At 35.6% G+C, this 21,043-nt stretch overlaps 1 protein-coding gene and 1 non-coding gene across 2 annotated transcripts in view; one reads left to right on the top strand and one right to left on the bottom strand.

Annotated features, from left to right (window-relative positions):
• Positions 1-10,125: 10,125 nt before the first annotated feature.
• Positions 10,126-10,199, bottom strand: TRNAI-AAU (transfer RNA isoleucine (anticodon AAU)). Its single transcript has one exon. It is a non-coding gene; the product is annotated as a tRNA-Ile (tRNA).
• A 1,016-nt stretch (positions 10,200-11,215) lies between these two features.
• LOC150092402 (protein obstructor-E-like) overlaps positions 11,216-21,043 on the top strand; it is a 33,148-nt gene continuing 23,320 nt past the window's right edge. Inside the window, exon 1 of the mRNA XM_090415012.1 lies at positions 11,216-11,319. Coding sequence (XP_090271138.1) covers positions 11,274-11,319 — 46 coding nt within the window. The 5' untranslated portion in view covers positions 11,216-11,273. The remainder of the gene's footprint in view (positions 11,320-21,043) is intronic.

Genomic DNA, 21,043 nt, shown 5'->3' with positions numbered 1-21,043 from the left:
CTAGGGTTTTAAGTCACTAAACTTGAATTATATGCATTTTCGGTTTTCATTTTTTTTCCAACTATAAATAAACGCAAAATGCGTTTGAAAAATAAGCAATAGTTATAGTAACAAGTATTTATACATACAAAAATATTTCGTGTCTTAGTTTAAGTAACCTGTTTAAATAAAATAATTTTCCATCTGATGACAAACTACTGGCTCGCTAAGAACGCATCTTTTCGGGTGACAGTTTTTTCTTCAGAAGTTTCTAAATATCCTACATGCTTACCACTTCGATATTGGTAATATAAATCCCTACGAAAATTGTCTTGGCATTTTTGGATCTGTTCTGCTATTAATATTTACTAAATACTATTAAATTATGAAATATTAACTTGAAAAGAGATAGTTACTGAAATAAGTTTGAAAGTAGGTTAAAAAAGACACAAACATGAAAGATATAAAAAAGAAATAGGTAAAGTGAGATAGAAGAACAATGAGAGGGAAAAAGATACAAAATTCATGCATGAGAACACACGCGATCCATGCCATATGAGAACTGAAATCCTTCCTATTTGTTTGTATCATCTAAGCAATAAACGACCAAGCGATAAGCTACAATTAACCTTAATAATGAACTGTGAGAACCTTTCAGGTAGTTCTACCTGCCTTGGGTACCAGGAGTGAAGAGCAGATAATAAAGGCGATTTACAGGGAGACAGATTGCTATGTGGAACAAGCGTCGATGTGGGTCAAGGCTATAAGTGACCGGGATGAAAATTTCTAGCAGTAATCTTGTCCAAGGTGAGGAACTAGAAACAGTATGTTGCAGCACAAGATGGCAAGCTAAATATGAATGGAATTAAAAAAATAATAATCATAAAGAAGAATTTAAAAAAAAATAAAGAAAGAACAGAACAGGTCGTATGAACATTGAGTTAAAAGTAAAAAAATTAAAAAAGTAAAAAACCTACCCTACGGTTCTTCTTTATGAACTGGTCAATAACATCGTCATAAAAAGTTGGTTGTGACTTAATTTTCCCAAGCAACACGCACACTTTGTAAAGGCTGGCTGAAGCTCGCTGGTTAGAGCTGCGTCGACTGCGTATGGCCTGTGTTTAAGACGACGCGAAGGGAGCGGAAACGGCTATGCGCGCGCATGAAATCACAGTGCTGTAGGGAGGACCTGGAAGCTCCTACCACCGAGCAAGCCAAGGTAGCTTTGATTAGACGAGCAAACATCGGCCTTCGATACACAACGCAAAGCTCAATGATTGCCGCGCAAGCTTAAGACGTCTTCTGTCTACAAAAATACAAGCCTAAATGGAATGCTTATAAATGCACGCATTTATTAACTGCATATTATTAAATATGCTGTTAAAAGTGCATATTAACAATTTCCATCATGAAAGTTAAACGTATTACTTTGGTTTTGCGTGTTCAACTAATTGTTCATTAGCTATGCTGGCTTGCTGCTGCTAGGAAGTTCCGTTTTCTATATTTATTTTTATTTTATTGCACTCGTATTTTTTTTTTGTTTTTGTTTTAACCTGGTCTTGCTTCAAGAATAGTTCATGAAATAGATTTACTTCGCATTTTTTTTTTAAATTCTTTACATACATTACAGTTTTAAATTTGTTGATACAAAAGGCGAAAACAGAGTTTTGATGTCACCTTGAATTCTGTTCAAACGTTTGATATTCTTAATAAAAAGATTTTTTTCTAAATCTTTTTTATTAAGACAGCATACAAAAAAAGTTTCCGCGACATGACTCTTACTCCCTACATTTCTACTGCCCGAACGAATTTCTTCTAATGCTGTAATTCCCTTAACAAACAGACATCAGATCTTCCTGCCGTACTGATGCGGCTTATGTGAAGCCATTTCGTGGTGGTGTAAGCAAACAGATCACTGGTCCAGCGAATGATGTTTTTCTCATGCGATGTGATGTTACGTTATGCCTTCCTAGCAACTTTGTGTCTCGCTTTGTTTATATTAAATTGCGACCAAGGGCATCGAATAAGACAGTTTCATGTACACCCTCTGTCTAAAAAGAAACCGAACTTTTCGAAAATAGAAGAAACTAGTGGCGCCACCTGTTGTTTCTTTTTGTTGTCGAAAGCGGCAACCTTCATTAGTGTTGTGTCAACTGTTTATGACATTTATTTCATTAGAAGCCGAGTTATAGTGCCGAGAGGGACAGTATATTTTGAAGAACGGTCGGTCGTCACGATATTCATGCCGTACGCGACGAATTCTCGCTATCAATCGCTTCAAAACTTCGAGATAAAACTCACCATTGACTGTTTGGCCAGGCAGAACGAATTCTTTGAGGATAATGCCCTTGGAATCGTAGATACAAATCAGCATTGTCTTTACTTTTGACTTCTCCAAGCGACTTTTTTCGGTTGCCCCTCTTCTGGTGGTCTCCACTCAGCACTCTGATTCGGGCTCGTACTCAAAACACCACGTTTCATCACCAGTAACGATCGTTTCAAGGAAGTTTGAGTCCTTACGAGAGGTTTTAATGAGGTCCTTGCAATGTTCAATTCGATACATTTTTTGGTCGTCGGTCAACTTGTGGGGAACAAATCGCGAATTTAATTTACGAAGGACCAAACTCTCGGTCAAAATGTTGTGCACAGTTGATTGTGGAATCCCGAATTCATCTTCAACCAATCTCATGGACGGTTTCGGGTTTTCTTTGAGGAAATCACGCACTTTTTGGATGTTATCTTCGCTCAGTCCAGTTTTTGGAGGGCCCGGCTTTTCGTCGTCCTCACGACCACTTTGGAATCGCTTAAGCCACTCGTAAACTTGAGTACGGGATAAGCATTCATCACCGTATGTTTTTTGAAGCATTTGATGCGTTTCGGTAAAACTTTTACCAAGTTTAACACAAACGTCAATCGCAGCTCTGAAACTCATTTTCCGACCGTTCGTCAAAACACACCGTCACTCTTGGCACTATAACTCGGCTTGTAATGAAACAAATGTCATAAACAGTTGACACAACACTAATGAAGGTTGCCGCTTTCGACAACAAAAAGATACAACAGGTGGCTCCACTAGTTTCTTCAATTTTCGAAAAGTTCAGTTTCTTTTTGGACAGAAGGTGTAGAATCGAAAAACAATGCAATTCACCATCGCTTTCAATCATACAGCATTGACACTAATAAATTGACCTCCCACCACGAGAGTCTTTTGACTCCATGGAGGCCTGAATAATAATAAATGTTATATGCAAAGCGTTGTCTCCAAAAACTAACTTTTTTATAGCTGTCTGTCTATACTCTGCGTCCAAAATGTTAAAATGTTCCCTATAAACGAACATAAAACTTATTATATTTCCCCATGTATTCGTGTTGTCTTCCTGTTTCACATATGCAAATCCATGCGAGATTTTTTTTTCTTTTGTCCATGGTCCACCAGAGTAAAACGCTTAAATAATAAAGTGAAAAACAAATAAGCCAAGATCTAATTAAATATTTTATTGCGTGCAAAATTCTGGTGTGGTAAAAACACTTAAAATGATTATTTTAACCACACAGCAAGGACAATCACCTTTATCTTTCTCATGTGACCTCATAACAGGCGTAGTTCAAGAGAAACCAGCAGCGTGGGCAGAATGGGTCACTTTACTCGCCTGACCAGGGAAATTAATAATACTAAACGTGCAATGCTATGGATGTTAGGTTCAAGGCCATGAGCGTGGCGTTTAATGGGAATGTATTCTGTACCCTATGAGCCCATTCCAATTTTATAAACGACGTCATTTTCTTGCACGCACCTTCGATTTGGTTAAAACTATCACTCTTATTATTACAAAATTAAAAAAATAATAATAAAGAAAAAGTTACCTTTATAACTAGTGGCCAAAATTGTGGAAACCTTTTGGGAAAAGTGTATTTCTGAGGTTTGATGGCTCATAACACCACTTTTTTTTTGGAGTAATACCATAAAATTATATACCTATGGAATGCAAGAACTTTTATGAAAGAGTTTTTATTAGAAAGCAGTTATAAAGAAGAAAAGTGAAATACATAGAAAAAATGCGATATACAAAAATTCTCACAATGTGAGTTAATACTTAGTTGGGTAACTTTTAGCGTTAATTACGGCCTTACAACCTTCCCATGGAGTGAACCAAGTTTTTTAGTTTTGTAGCTGTTATAATGTGAAACCAAGATTGAATTATTGCTTCTATTAATTGGGTTTTATTGGTGGGTTGCTTCTGACTAACAAGTTTCTTTAGTTGACTCCATAGATTTTCGATTGAGTTAAGGTGTGGGCTATTCCCAGGCCATTCCAGCAGTGAAATATGATTATCTTGAAACCACTTTTTGCACACAGCAGCAGCATGACATGGAGGTGAATCCTGTTGAAATATAAATGCTTCATTATCTTGGAAAAGATCATGTGCGGAAGACTTCAGTTCGGGCTCAAGTGTATCATTTATGTATTTTGGGGCATTTATATTGCCATTAATCACGCAAATTCTGCCCACACCTTTTGATGTCATACAACCCCAGATCATTACACTAAGTGGGTGTTTCACGGTAGGTGTAATGCAATCAGGATGCAAATCTTCTCCGATTCTTCTCCTTACGTATTTTATGCCGTCACTGCCAAACAGGGAGATTTTGGTCTCATCACTCCAAATAACACTGTCCCATTATTCAGCTGTCCAGTTAACAACATGGGGTTTAGTCCAGTTTAATCTTTTCAACCTTTGTTTGAGAGATAAAAATGGCTTTTTTCGTGGAATTCTAGCATTTATACCAAAGTCCTGCAGTCTGCGCCGAACAGTCCTTGCACTCAACTTCACATTGTATTGCGCCATTTCATCTTGTATACACCCAGATGATTTTCTTCTGTCACGTAGGCACAGTCTCTCAATTCTTCTATCATCACTTGCTGTTGTGCAGCTTTTCCTGCCTTTACCAATCCGGTTTTGTAGTGACTGAGTCTCCTTATACCTCTTCAAAAATTTAGAAATGCCACCTTTGGTTAAGTTTCCTGTAATTTTTCTTCTAAGTTCTTCATAACTATAGCCTTGTTCACTTAACAGTACAATTTTACATCGCTTTCTGGGTGACCAGTGAACTCTTTGCGCCATTTCTTTAATGTTATTACGTTTTACAAGCTCACTAAATGAAAGAACACACACACACACACACACACACACACACACACACACACACACACACACACACACACACACACACACACACACACACACACACACACACACACACACACACACACACACACACACACACACACACACACACACACACACAAACCAACCTGATAGCAATCATATAGCACACTGACAAATGTCCTCCTCTCAGCTCCGATACATGACATCAATAGCTGAATCCTACTGTGACCTTATTGGCTCATTGCCAAAACAAGATGACACCTGATTGGCTCTCTAAACACTGATGCTCACTGGCTACATTCAAATGAAGGAAAGCTACTTCATATTAACCTAAGCAAGTTGTGCTTCTTTTTTCTGGTTATTTGGCTATAATTTTTCATAGAATACAGATAATTGAACAATACATTCTTGATTAAATTATCTTTCAAGTAATATATAATGTTGCAGTATTACACCAAACAAAAGTGCTGTTATGAGCCATCAAACCTCGAAAATACACTTTTTCCAAAAGGTTTCCACATTGGCCACTAGTGTATGTAAAATGGAAGTTCAAAGTTCGGTGTGTACCAAAATTGAACTTATATGAGAGGTTGTGTCAGGATTACTAAAATTCAAACTTGTGAAGTCCACACTCCTTAAGCTAAATCAGTCAACGTTAGCCGAGTCATCTATTTATCAACTTATAAGTCCCTTGTTTAATCATTATTACAGCTAATTCCATTGTCCTGATAATGCCTCTGTTACTTTTGGAACCGTGTGTATGTTCTTTTCAACTGGGACGTTCAGGCAACTAGTCATATATTTGCATATTATTACAGATGTATTGGATCAAGATGAAAAGAGACTATATGGCTACTATCCAAAGAAGAACAATAGCGTTTACAGGACATTGGATGAGGGGGTTTTCTGGAGAGCTCCCCAGAATAGTATTGAAGGGGATGGTGGATGGAAGGTGAAGAGGAAGACTCCGACTGCAATGGAAAGACAACATCAAAGACTGTAAGGCAAGAGTCTTATAGAAGCAAGAGATAGAGAGGCCACAGGGTTAGATTAGATTTGGAGCACATCTCGTACAACTTCTTTATCGCAACTTGCTTTCATGCATTGCAGTATTCCAACAATTTTATATGTCGCATTTGCTATGTACTTCTGGATTTTTAACCTCTGTCTGCTGTCACATCAAAATCCTTTGTCTTCTCCGCCTCTTGCACTTGCAGGGGGGGGGGGGGAGTATCCGATCAAGTATCGCTCGGATAACCTTTAAGTTCGTATATTGTTCTCTTGGGCATTTCGTGACTTGTATTCCGAACACAAATACATTAAATAGCCGAAACTGAAGAAAAGTATGCAAAACAACTACGGTATTGCATAATTTGTGCATCTGGGATGCCATCTCTTTACGAATTAACGTAAATTACCTGCATGTGACAAGCAAGAGTATTGTTCTCAATTATCCCTTTACAGATAATTATAATATGCAAGGTGTGTCACTATTATGCAATTTATTTCGGTGCAGAAGCCAACCTGTACACCACCTTCATAAACACGCTGATCGATCTATCAGAACCACTCCAGCATCGACCTAATGCAGTGTTTCTCAACCTGTGTTCCACGGACCACAGGTGGTCCGCGATGATGGGACAGGGGGTTTGCTAGTAGACTCAAATTAATTAATTAAATATATATTTTTTAGTTACACAAACAAATTAAAATTGAAGAAGTAAAAATTATTGAAATCAAATGGAGACTTAAAAAAACAACAACAAATAGCGTAAGAATCTTCAAAGGTGGAAGCAATAAAACTATATTCTTGTTCAATTGACCCCTCTTTTATTACTCATCGAATGAGTTAAGAAGAGCCCTTATTATGTGTTACAGATGATGCGCAGTTAATATGTTACGTAAGATATGCGCAGGATAACAACATTCATGATGATATTCTGTTTTGTTGAACTTTGTCATCGCGAACAACTGGAGAAGAAAACATTTCACACTCAAAAATTACATAATAAACAAAGGGATCCAGTGAGGAAAATGTATAGGCTTCTGTTCGAATGGAGCTCGCGCCCTTACAGGCAGGCATACTGGGGTTGTTTCTATGGTCAAGGAAGTGGCTCTGGATACATAGGAAAGCGTTAGCCTCCAAAGGAATGCCACCAGAATTTAAAACTGTGCTATACAACGCTGTAAAGCTAGTTAAGTTTATTAAGGCTCGACCATTAAATAACAGGTTGTTTTCAGTACTCTGCGATGAACTGGGCTGTGAATGCATACATACAACTTTTGTTTCATTCTGAAATTCGCTGGCTTTCCAGAGGCAAAGTTATAACAAGATTATTTCAATTAAGGCACGAAGTTTTATTATTTGTGAATAAACGTAATTCTAATTTTGCATCACTCCTTTTTGACGAAGCATGGTTATCAACACTCCTATCTTTCAGACATTTCTTTTTCGAAATTAAATGAACTAAATCTCTCCCTTCAGGGAAATTCTTTAACTGTTTTTCATGCCTACGACAAAATAAAGGCTTTTGAGGAAAAACAACAACAACTGGTATTGTGTATTAGTTATGTAAAAGACAGATAATTTGCATCTTTTTCAACATTGGAATCCTTTTTAGTTGAAAATGATCTTGTTGTTGATTCTGAATTTCTGGAAAGGGTCTGTGATCACCTGAAAACTCTGAAACAGAATTTTGAAACATATTTTCCGAATAACTTTTATAAGAAATTTCTGTGGGTGTTCGCGATCCATTTTAGGCTTGCAGTCACGAGAACGACCTTTCGTTATCGAAAAAAGAACAGACTTGATTTTAATTAATTGATTCAAATTTGATTAATTGACTCAATTAATCAAATTTAATTTAATTTGAATTAATTGAGCTTTCAAGTGACAGCGGACTTAAAAAGCAAATTCCGTGATCTTGGTTTGGCTCGATTTTGGATCTCGCCTTCAGTGAGAAGTGAATTTATCTAATTATCTGAAGAAGCACTGAAAATGGTGATGCAGTTTTCTACAAACTATCTTTGTGAGAAAGGCTTTTCATCGCTCCTTTAAATAAAAACAAAATACAGAAATCGTCTTAGTGTATGTGCTGATCTTCGACTGAAGTTGACCAATATTGAGCCAGATATCCAGCAACTCTGCAAAGGCCAAGAAGCTGAGCCATCTCATTAAAAGTAAGTAGTAACATAATCATATCATATTATTTATTTGGACTTCAGTTTCCGATTATTCTCGTTACTGGGTTTGGAAATTAATCCATTTCCAAAATCGGACAAAATCGAGGATGAAACGAAAGTTATGTAAAGTGACTTCACGGTGAGGCTCAGCTCTGCTGACAAGGAGGATAGCTGCCCGCATCCAGTTCAGCGAAGTTCCGTATCTTGTACGGTCACTTTTGGGAATATGCCGCCAAGTACACCGAATCCATCGCATGCAGACAACACCATCCGCACGGTCATGGATTGTACAGAAACACACATCGCAACGTAACGAATAGAAGCAGTACACAGGATGGATATAAATAAAACCACCACACGATTAATGAATCTGTCAGATTTACGATGACCACTGTTGTGCCTCTGGATCAAACGGGATGGATATAATTAAAACCACCATCATAATTAGTACAAATCACATGCGTACGATGTATACGGCATACGGTCGCTGGAGGTAAAACGCTGACAACCTGGATGACATTTTGCGACTGACATCGTGGATTGGACTGCTTATAGATATCGGGAAGGACCTCACATAACAGGATGTCTTAAATTTTTTTTTTTTTTTTGCTGAACATGGAGAACTCGTCAGGGAAATAAGGCGATTCGTATTGGCCAGAAGTGTGTGTGTGTGTGTGTGTGTGTGTGTGTGTGTGTGTGTGTGTGTGTGTGTGTGTGTGTGTGTGTGTGTGTGTGTGTGTGTGTGTGTGTGTGTGTGTGTGTGTTTGGGATGTTCTGATTGAAATTTTTGGGTATGCAGGGGATGGTTTGGACAGGTAGGGATGTCATCCATGATGGAATCCATGGATGTCAAGTTCGTATTCAGTATTATGATGAATGAAAGTATCAGCAGGACGGCGCTGACATCCCCATTCATTTGCCTATGGTACCAATGGCGCTAAAAAAAGTTGTTGTGGGTAGATGAATGGGGATCATATATAAAATAGAAAAGTTGCTGTGGGCAGATGAATGCGTGTATCAGCAGGACAGCATTGACATATCCACTCATTTTCCCATGTAAATCGAAAACTGATACTTTTATTTGTTTAACAAAAATTAAAACTTTGTTCAATGATGATACACTTCGATCGTTTACTTCCGACTTAATTAATTATGTTTCCATATGTATTCAAAACATGCTTTTAGATTTATTATGTTATAAAAGGCACAGTTTTTCCAAAATGTTGGTAATCCCCACATACATTTGAAAAAAAAAAAAAAATACATAACTCAGTGGTCCGTAGAATTCTTTTAGGCATTTTACTCATCTTTAGGCTTAGAAAGGTTGAGAAACGCTGACTTAATGCAACGTTGTTAATAATTAGTAACGAACTGTTACTAATTATTAACTGCCTAAAATGTTACAGTACAAATTAAAAAAAAAAATCTGAAGTGTTTCCAAAAATGCTGTTAGTGTTGTAGTAAGTATATAACTTCCATACTCGCATATTGAAAAAAATACATTTGTTAAAGAACATTTATTTTTGTTCTATTAGCATCGCAGATAAACCTCGTTGACACGTATTGTTTAAAACAATGCTCATTTACGCATGCGCACTTAAGAAATAAAAATTTCGTGTGTGATATTGCCTTGTTATAGAATATGGATATGTAGAATTATTGAAATTAGCCTTCGAATGAGAAAACTTATTCGAAACTATTTTCTTTCTGGTTTGAATACTGAATTGTTATAGATTTTTTACAGCAATTTAGTGTCGTTATGTAGACGGGTAAAGAAGAAAAAAAAAAAAAAACTTGGCCGGTGGGGGGATCGAACCCACGACCTTCGCGTTATTAGCACGACGCTCTAACCAACTGAGCTAACGGGCCACGCATGCGCAACTTGCTATCTAATTATGAATATATAGGTAAAGTTACGAGACTGTAATGTAGGTATGGTACAATGTGAATGAAAGTTATTTGAATTCGCTATACTTCAGGTAAAACATTTAGTGCTTATATTTATTGGCTGAACTACTGAAGGATAACACAATATTATTCATTCTGCTCATATATTTACGCTATCTTCTTCATTTCACATAAGCATGTTTAATATTGCTCTCAATCACCGTTTGTTTGTTGTATTGTCCAATCAGAATGTAAAGATTCTAGAAATGGACTCGCGACTAATGCATTGCAAAATAAAGTAAGGATAAATGTTTTATTATTGCTAAGGATAAACCCCGAAACCAAAGTAAATAATCTAAGTGATTGCTATAAAATATCACTGGAGGATAAATGCATGTAGTCCTGACACCATATTTAAATGATCATACTATTTTCTAACAAATTAACATAAAAAAGCTTCATATAAATTTTATTGAAGCATTTGGGAACAGAGAAAGGACTGAAGATGATGAAAAATGTCTTTTTGATACTTATAAGGTCCTTTGATGGGAATAATTATTCTTTCATGTATAGCACACACATTAAAAGAACTCGTGACACTAACCTCCTTTGATAGAACTACAGGTGTAAGAAAAATTGCTTTAGGAGTCGTCCTCCTCAGAAGTATTTACAAACTAGGTCATGTCGTAGAACTCAGGTAAAAACGTATACTTCCCATGGAAGTACATGACGGCTAAACTCACTCACAGCCAGTTTGTAAAACGCGGCCGCCACACCATAACTTAAGAGATGGGGGATAAAGACATAAGGTATGGGATGGGGGGGGCGGTATCACTGATCTGGTAACAGGTTTGCTTTGAAGCATAACATTAAAGACGCTAGCCTCGTCAAAATCCTAGAGAGACACAGGCAGTGGCCAATCAGGTCTCGCCACACCCCAATTACTTCGGCCGGCTAGATTCGTACAAAAAGAATTTGTCATAAGTTTGCTAGCAGAAGCTAAACTTACAGAGAAAGAAGCTAACAGGTGTTTAAGGTGTGCATCGCGAACACATCATGAGGGTCCTATCGTTTTTGGTGGTGGCATCTTTAGTCGTCTTGGGTAAGATATTCGTCAGCATTGCTCTTATATATAAAAAAGGAATAGTTGAAAACCATTAAAATTTTCTAGAAAAATTAACGAAGTTACTCATAACGCTCTTGAAGCTTTCGAGTCTTTCTGGATTTTGATTAATTTCTAAATTTATTTAGCATTATTTTTGGATTTGAAAAGGGAAATTTAAAGTTTCAAAAATTTCTGATGTATTTCAGTTTGCGGTTGCCAAATTATTAAGACTTTTAACTTCGGTGTATACAGCTTCTTGCTGCAAACTTAAAGTAATGAGGATTTGGGTCCGTCTCAACTCTCTGGTTCCTAGCTGCCCGACCACAGTTTTCATGAATATCAACAGATTAGAAACTGAAATAGTTTTTGGGGCATTAAATTGCTCCTAAAAGACAAAAATCATGCCAGTATTCGTTAGCATGCTCTAGTTAATCTAAAAACGATTTAATTATTTACTTATACAAACTTTGTTTTTCTTTAATTTTTAAAAACATAAAATCATCTAATCAGAGCACGTAGAATTTTTTTTCTAAAAAAACTGCTTTCATAATTCGAGCAACAGCAGAGGAAATTATGTTAATCATTAAAAAATGACTCTCTTTTAACAGATCAAATTCCCAATTCGTATAGCAGTGGAAATAAAAATGAAATATTAATTATCTTTTACTCCGTTCTTCAAGTTACTTCTATTTATTTTTTTTAAAACTGCTATTTAAACTACAGATTGAATCTCCGATGTGTTGATATCAAACAATCAAAATTAATACAGTTTTGATGCGGTTCTAATTGTGATTTAGTACAAAAAATAAAATAGAATAAACTGTATAACTATTTTTGAAATAAAATCTTTAAAATAAATATGAAATTCATTTACTTGCTTTCTCGCATATGATAGAATCCCTGTCTACTCTCTCTCGTGTTCATCATTCTTTCTTTCCCCCATTAACTGCTTGTACTTCCTTACTATCTTGTTTCTCTTCCTGCAAATCCACATAATTTTTATTCTCCGACAACTTCCTTTACTGAAGCATGATTTTTTCATTTCCTCGCTTGTCTTTTATTTCGTGATTGATTGTATTTCCTTATTCTTTTTAATAAGTTCCTTTATCGCTTGATTAAATCTCTCTCTATATATTACATTAAAAATTGTCGTGGTGCTTGTGGCATTGTTTGTTTTTATATTTAGTAACACACTCTAATAGTAACTTTGGATATGGGATGTTAAAAAAAAAAAACATTTTAAAAATATTAGTTTAAACAGGGTGGAATAAATAAAGAAGGAGAATGAAATATTAGAAATTTCTTATCATATACAAATTTGAATTTTAAATAATAACTATTTATAGAAATGTTTAATGAGTCAAATGCATGTTGATATCATCATATAAAGCCAAAGAACGTTAGTAGTTTATGTTTTAAAAGTCCCTCTAGTGTTGAAAATGATTATTGTGTATGTGAAAAAAAAAAAAAAATGCGTATCCATTAACGATGAATATCGTCTGTCGTCTAGATCTTACTGGTTAAATTAATAAATGCATGTTGATATCATATAAAGCCAAAGAATGTTAGTAGTTTATTTTTAAAAGTCCCTCTAGTGTTGAGAATGATTATTGTGTATGTGAAAAAAAAATGCGTATCCATTAACGATGAATATCGTCTGTCATCTAGATCTTACTTGTTTTTACTTACTGGACGAAAATCCCAATTAGCATATTTTGGATATAAGCACAATTAGTCTAGAATGCGAAAAAATAAAAGAAACTAAATAAAATTTCCCCTTCCCCAATATACTTTGCAGATGCAGTGCTTAAGTGCTATTGGTGATGGAATTCAACAATGATTGAGATACTCCACACACGCGCCTCAATCAGAAGAATGGTATGACCTTTGTCAGAAAGGCACAGGTTCAGATCCCATATAGGATGGGTGTTTATAAGGGTTTTTATCTCACAATGAATTAGCCCATCCACACTTAAATATGTTTCAGAACATGCAGTTGACATAATACCTCATGACACCCAATTATTTTAGTAATTTTAAGCCATTCACTACAAATGGTCGAAAAACAAGTCTTTTTTCATGATTATCAAAATTGTCCTTATTAACTTTGTCAGTTTCAAATTTTTTGAAACTTTTGTTGAATTTTTGGTTGAAATCATCCCAAGATTTGAAAAACAGCGTTCAGGCTCTGATGTAGTAATAGGAATTGTCAAGAGAATTTTTATCAATACAATAATTTCACTAAGAACACAATGTAAATTATTTTCTGTTATAAATTTTAACAAGTCAATTAATTTATAATAATCATGCATGTTGGGTCTACTGTAGAATACTCGAAGTTCAGTTTCAAGTTTTTCTTTGTTGATCATGAGATATATCGTGTTTACTCCATAAACACGATAAGCACTACGACCACTCTACTACTGGTGCAAAGTGCATATAAACAACAGTGGAACTGCGCGACGGACAGTGCCGCATTACTCTAATAGCTCGCATCTCACTATGACGTGCATATGCGTAACAATATGACACTGTGGTAAACACAGTGCTGCTAGCGCCCTCCTAAGTGCTACAAGATGAATTTTTATTATTTTTTATACAAAATAATAGGAGTGTTGATGATAAACTTAAATATTACAAGCAAATATAAATAAATTAATAAATATATTTATATATCGAGAAAAATTGAGGGTGCTGCAGTTCCGTAGTGCCTATGCACGAACAGCCCCTGTTTGAGAGATTCAGTGACATTTTTTTCCCCGCATTTTATCTCTCTTCCTGTTAAACTAAAGAAGATGGGCGTTATGTATTTCGAGTTCCTTCCTTGTGGAACTTTTTTCTTTAATTATGAGCATTGCCCTATTAATATAATCTTAACCACATCTAAGATGTTGCATCCAATAACACAGCTTCCTTGTTGCTTCTACGTCCTGCATGTGTCAAGACTTTCTTGTAGACAAATGAGGTCGGTAGAGTAAACCTGTTTTAAGTTAGCGGCAGTTTCTGTTGACTCATTAAGAATTCATGTGTACCAGAAGAAATATGCTCAAGAAAAAATCTGAAAGTAGATCACATTTTACTTCGTCTTTGTTCTGAAGATAAAATGAATATAAACATGATCATATGTTTTTTTTTTATTTTTATAAATTATAAATACAAATATCAAGTATTATTTAAAATAAAGAGCCAATAGGCTTTATTTCCTATTGGCTCTTTATTTTAAATAATTTATGGGTGCACCTTTTTTTGACAACTCGTATAGCAGAATATATAAGTTCTTTTCGCTATACCCTTAGTATTATTTTGGTCTAGCTACTCACTGATGAGATCTCAATAAAGATCGAAACCGGTCTGAGTAGTGACCTCCCACCATAATGTATAACATCATACATCTCCTAGGAGATGGGTTTTACATTATGAGAAATACTAAGAATAGCGATCAGAACTTTCTCCACCTTTGCTACGAATTGCCCTAGTTGGGACTACGTGCTAGCTTACGCTAGTAGTCGCCGATACTTTTATAGTTACTATATTCGGCATGAAACTCTTTGATTCCAATCTTTGAGTTTCTTATTCGGTTTTGAAACAATGTGGGATTTAATATCCGCTTAATTTAAATCAAGTATTATGTTTTTAGGTTTTAAATACATGTGAGGCTAGATGTAACGGACTGCAGTAAATTAAAAATTAATAAATATACCGGAAGAAGTGACACGTACAGAGAAATGAAAGATATTTAATCTTGCATATAAAGTATGTCGCTTACTATTACAGTGAGCGTGATGAAATGAAGTTCTTTTTTGTAACGACTTTGAAGTTCTTACAAAAAATGAAGGACTAGAGCAAACATTTACAGTGAAAATCCATTTTATGATCTGTAATACATGCCAAAACGATCATTGAGGAAATATAATGGTTTTTATCGTCATCAATTTCCTGATATGTACACTCAAGGAGATTACCGGATATTGTGAACCTCCAAGAGAAGTAAAAGAGAAAGTTACCCATCTGGGCTAAGCAAACCGTAGGTTTAAGTATAAGATAAAGCGAGGAGGTAACTTGTTATGTCTATACACAAATGCGCGAAGAACTAAAAACAAAGTGGTTGAGTTTGTTGCTTTCATGGCCTAAAATTGTTCCATTAGTAAAACCTGGTTATCAGAATCGGATGTAGTAACTGGAATCTAGTGTAAAGGATATGGTATTTTTAGGAATGTCAAGAGATAGAGGAGGGAGGTGATGTCATGTGACCTGAATCCAGTTAGAACAGAAACTCATGAAAGTAGTAATGGTAATAATGTCCCAATTAACAGTGAGTTAGAGGCTATCTGGTATGATGAGGAGGCTAACAGGATGAAATATATGGTGGGGTGTTGCTATAGACCCGTCGGTTCATTTTCTGAGGATGAATAAATGCATGTCCGTGATGAGTTTGGTACTACCGTGGTGACTACCAAACGACTTACGTTTCCGAATATTGATTGGGTAGCAGAGAAAACTCATAAAAACACAGAATTTATTGAGCTGTTGTGAGACAACTTTCTCAAGCAGCATGTGAAAGAAGGAACTCAAGGTCAAAGAGTGTTGGATTTGATCACAGCATTAGAAAAGTGTCTTAGGAATGTGAGTGTTTTGCAACCAGTTAGTGACAATGATCATGCCGTACTAACTTGGGAAGTAGCCAACTATATGATTTTCCAATCAGGACAGGTTACGTGCTGAACAAATCTAGAAATTATGACAAACTCAGGTGAATACTGTTTTGGTTCCAGGTTTGTGAATACTGTTTTAGAGAGTTGCATAACCTGGATAAGAATTCAACAATAGGGATAGATGAGATATCAGTACATATGCTAAAGGGACGTTCAGCTGAATTGGCTGGGCCCTTGACATGTTTGTATAACTTTAGTCAAAGCTAAGGAAAGATACCATAAGAATAAAAGGAGTGTATTTGGAGAGCATGCACAGAAAACATGATTACCGGAATCCGGTCTTATAAGACAATGGGTTTTCCCTTTCCCAAATCTTGAGTGTTTTCCACACATAATATCACCAAATGGTACAAAGGGCAATCAGAATTAACAGACAAAGAAGACTGAGAATAAGTGCCAAACTCTGTTGGATTTCGCTTTGAAGGCCCATATAGTGTAGTGTGAATTATGATAATCATTGTAATAATAGCTCTACTTACCTAGCGACTCTGGAATCAGAACTATGTGTATATTTTAAAATCTGCATTACAGCAACTCTTATAACTAAGTGAAAACGAGCCCCTAATTTTTAAGTAACATGGTAGCTTTTTTATTTATTTTTTTATTTTTATTTTTGATGCCAGTGCCGAGCATATGCAAGAATGATTGAAACTGAAATATATTTTAAGTTACTTAAATATAAAGAGCCAATAGGCTTCATTTCGGCGATATAAACATTATTTAAATTAAGGGGATATTAAATCCCACATTGTTGCAAAACCGAATAAGAAACTCGAAGATTGGAATCAGAGTTTCATGCCGAATATAGTAAACTATAAAAGTATCGGCGACTACTGGCGTGAGCTAATGCACGTAGTCCAAGTGCGTAGTACAAACTCGGGCAACTCGTAGCAAAGGTGGCAAAGTTATGATCGCAATTCTTGGTATTTTCCATAATGTAAAAACTCATTTCCTAGGAAATGTATGCTGTTATTACATTATGGTGGGAGGTCACTAACCAGACCGGTTTCAGCCTTTATTGAGGCTTCATCGGTGAGTAGCTAGACCAAATTAATACCAAAGGGTATAGCGAAAAGAACTTATATACTCTGCTATATGGAAATGTGTTTTACATTATGGAAAATACCAAGAATTGCGATGAGAACTTTGCTACGAGTTGCCCGAGTTTGGACTACTTGCATTACCTCACGCTAGTATTCGCCGATACTTTTATAGTTTTTTATACTATATTCGTCATGAAACTCTCTGATTCCAATCTTCGAGTTTCTTATTCGGTTTTAAAACTATGTGGGATTTAATATCCCCTTAATTTAAATAAATGAAATATATTAAGACTGAAGTCGTACAGATAATAATAATATACAAAATAGTGTTTACATAGAAATACTAACTTCAGTGAACATTTTATTTGGGTCGCATTTCTCTCCTGATTTTTCCCTATCATTAACACACGCAGTTTTCGATATCGTGAACTTTTATAAAACAAACATTTAGCCTCTACTTTAACCCACTTAAAGAGGTCACCTTAAATAACCTCTGATAAGTATGTCAAGGATGATGTATTTCGCACAGGTGTAGATTCGGTTTTCAAAGGATCGATTGTATCTTGCTACGAGGGTCAGTAGACATTCGGTTGTATGTAGACAATGGCAGACCTAACGTGTTACGCCAAAGCATTTGCATTTAGTTTGCTAACTTAGTTTCCTTAGATACATTTGAAAAGAAATAAGCCCCGTATATCCTTTTATTTTTTATCTATATATAACTATCTCAGGTTTCTGGGGTTTTATGGCGAATAAAACGGATGCATTATCACAAATTTTGATAATGCATCCGTCTTGTAAAGCATTTTTAAAACCTTGGACATGAAATATCACGTGATTTTTCGGATTTATTTTCATCTCTTCATTTTTAGTAATCCATAGTGCAATACTTTCAGTAATCAAGTACAAATAGTTCTGCTTTCCGATTATTATCAATTTATTACGCAATGATTAGTATCTGTAAGCAAAGTATTAGCACGAATATATCACAGCTTCATTTTATCTGTTACTGGAATTAAATAATGCTTATTTGGATCCAGTTATCTTTTCGGTGACAATGGTTTAATGTCATCGTCATAAATATGACGCTGATTAATACCTATAATGAAAAACAACTTGTATTACAAATCCAAGTAACTTTGAAATTTGGCCACACCCACTTCGTTTGGCAAATCGTTCTTACAATGGTGCCTTGTAATATTTTGCGATTCCAGTCGTTTAATATCAAATTATTGGCATCAATGTTTTCTATAATTCTCCTGGGCTTTCTTTAGTTCGTAGAGTTTAAACGCATATCTCTAAAAGGATACATCTATTATGTTGCTACTGTTTTCAGGAAATATTTATTTCTGTCATTTATTTAACAGGGAATTGTGCTTTTTCCAATGCAGTAAATTTTTATGGGCCCTTAGAGGCGTTGAGAATTTTTGTTGATGCTCCTCGCAGCTTTCACTGGAGCCTCTGTAGCTCAGTCGGTATAGACAAAGACCTGGGTTCGACTTCCTCGCAAGACGTGAGGAACTTTATCTGGTTTCTTTCGATTAAAGCTGAGTTAGCCGATCTCATACGGAGGTAGAGGGTTTTTTCTCCCGGAAACTAGAGTTTTTAATCCCTAGAACAGGCAAACCGACCCCATGAACACACACACACACTGCTAGAGTCAAAAATACATACTTAATCCCTAATCAAGAGGGCCTTTTAAAGGCCCTCCTTCTACCCAAAAATCGTTAATGAATCCGCTAATGAGCTTTAAGGATTTAAAACAACAAAAGCATTGTTTGGTTTATAGAAATTTTTAAAATTCCTCTTTTTAGTTACATATACGGCTTTATCTTCCAAGAAATTAAATTCATTTACACTTCTTACTTCCTACACAAGTTAATTAATAGTGTCCTTCTGACAAGGCGTCAAGATAGACAGGAGAAGTGTCACCAAGGTCGCATCGGATATGTGTGACATCAGAGCAGTTCTGACATACGCATGTTAAAGAGAATTTGCTATGGGGAATGTGGGCTTGGAATTTTTATATCAGAAACCAGCTTAACGTTTCTTTCACCACTAGAGTTGTCCAGTCGATGCCCTCTTTCTCTGCTTCATCGAAACTGTTACCATCAGTCATTTCTTTGATAACTTAACCTCCTTTCCATGCAATCAGGAGATAAACTTGCTTGAACATTCTCTTTAAACTTAGTTTGTTTTGAGTGAAAAAGAATGTTGATCCTCTGCTTAAAGCATCTCTGTGCACATGGATGCGGTTTACTGCATGTAATGGGGTAGAAGGGGTCTCAATGTTTCTTTGACATGAAGTGGAAGCAAAATTTCATTCGAGCTTGGGTCAGAATATCTGTGTCGAGCCTTGTAGTCCCATCCTTCAGGTGATCGCTGATTAATCTAAGTCATGGCAGCAAACTTAGCTATAAGCGTTATTGTGAATCACTTATAAACATTTCATAATGAAAATCTCTTTAAAATTCGGAGTTTCTTATTTCAAACACCAATAATGAATCTAGTTTGTCATTTTTTATTACTTTCTGAAATCATAAAACTACTTTTTGGGACGTCATATATCCGTGACTACCTCCAAATAACATTAAAATTAGTGCACGCACAGACAGTTAATGGGGCATAGCGGCAGAATAATTAACTACTGGAGGTGTTCTATTTTTCCAGGATGTTCCACATTTATAGCACGTAATATTCTCAAGTTCGGAACATAAACATTTTATTAAGATTATGCCCAACTTTTGTTGCCCTTGTTTTTACAGTATGTTCGTTGGAATAGACTTCACATAACCAAGTCAAGCAAGCGCTAGCGAAAACCATAAACATGTCATACATCTCAGACAAGAGTAACAAGATAAAGTTTATAGGCAGTGCTTATTCATCTTGCGCTAACAACAAATTACGCTTCTATAGGAATGTGTCTGTTTGTGATTTTAACAATAGGAATGCTTGTCTTATGAGTTCAGGAATACCAGTTGCTTTACAGTTTGATTTAATTGGAATGACGTCAAAGCAACTAAGGCTATGAAGCCATTATATTTGTAAATGTTATTAGTTCTCCAGTCCTTTGAGTGATAAAAACTGGTTTCTGGAAGAGAAGGCCTTCGTTATTAATGTGATGTTATTTTGTCAACAATAAATATTACTGGGGAGGGAATTTTGAATTAAAATTGGAGTTTTGTTAGACGTACTGCGAGCGTAAGCTCCACTATTCTACTTGAAGTGTTTTATCTCTTAGATATAGTTAACAGACTTTTTTTTTTAGGCTTACATTTTTATATTATATACTAAAAGTACTGTTATTTGTAATTTCTGATCATTATAAACAGAATAAATATTTTTTTTTAATTTAAAAATATTTAAGGATTACATATTATATCTGTAATATACCGGTTGTTGTCAAATGTGTCAAAAATGGCGCATTTATTTCACATTAGCTTCTTAAGAAAACTAGGTCAGCTCACTGCGATGTCTTATAGTGGTCTTTCTTCCAAATAACAGACAAATGCATTGTTTTCATTAAGCCTTGGATATACAATGAAGAGTGACAGTTTTTAAAAACATTACAGTACAAATGGAGCACTGTGAACAAGAAAATGCTTTAATCGTTTCATTTTTCTTGTTTTTATCGATAGAAATATTTATGGATATCTTCCGAGTAGTTTAGCAACTGCAGTACCCTCGACAAATATCCTGGTCGATATAGCGGCGCCTCTATGTCTGCGATTTGTCTGAAAACGTCTCCAGAGACAACCCGTACACCAAGTTTTATAAATGGTGCGTCACAAGTTTCCCGACATTAGCAACAGCAATATAAACACATGCTTTGTGTGTGGGTGTGTGTGTGGGGGATAAGTATTACCAGGACTTATCTAAATAAAAAATTGATGCAATCCGTGGGGAAAACTCAAAACAACAACAGAATTATCTTCTTGGGTTATATCCGTGTTTATATAATTCTAG

The sequence above is a fragment of the Typopeltis vanoorti genome, chromosome 26 (assembly GCF_054136105.1).
Source record: "Typopeltis vanoorti isolate ZY-2024b chromosome 26, IOZ_Tvanoo_1.0, whole genome shotgun sequence".
Classification (NCBI taxonomy): domain Eukaryota; kingdom Metazoa; phylum Arthropoda; class Arachnida; order Uropygi; family Thelyphonidae; genus Typopeltis; species Typopeltis vanoorti.
Note: the sequence above shows the minus strand (reverse complement) of the source record. Positions and strands in the feature narration are given on the sequence as shown.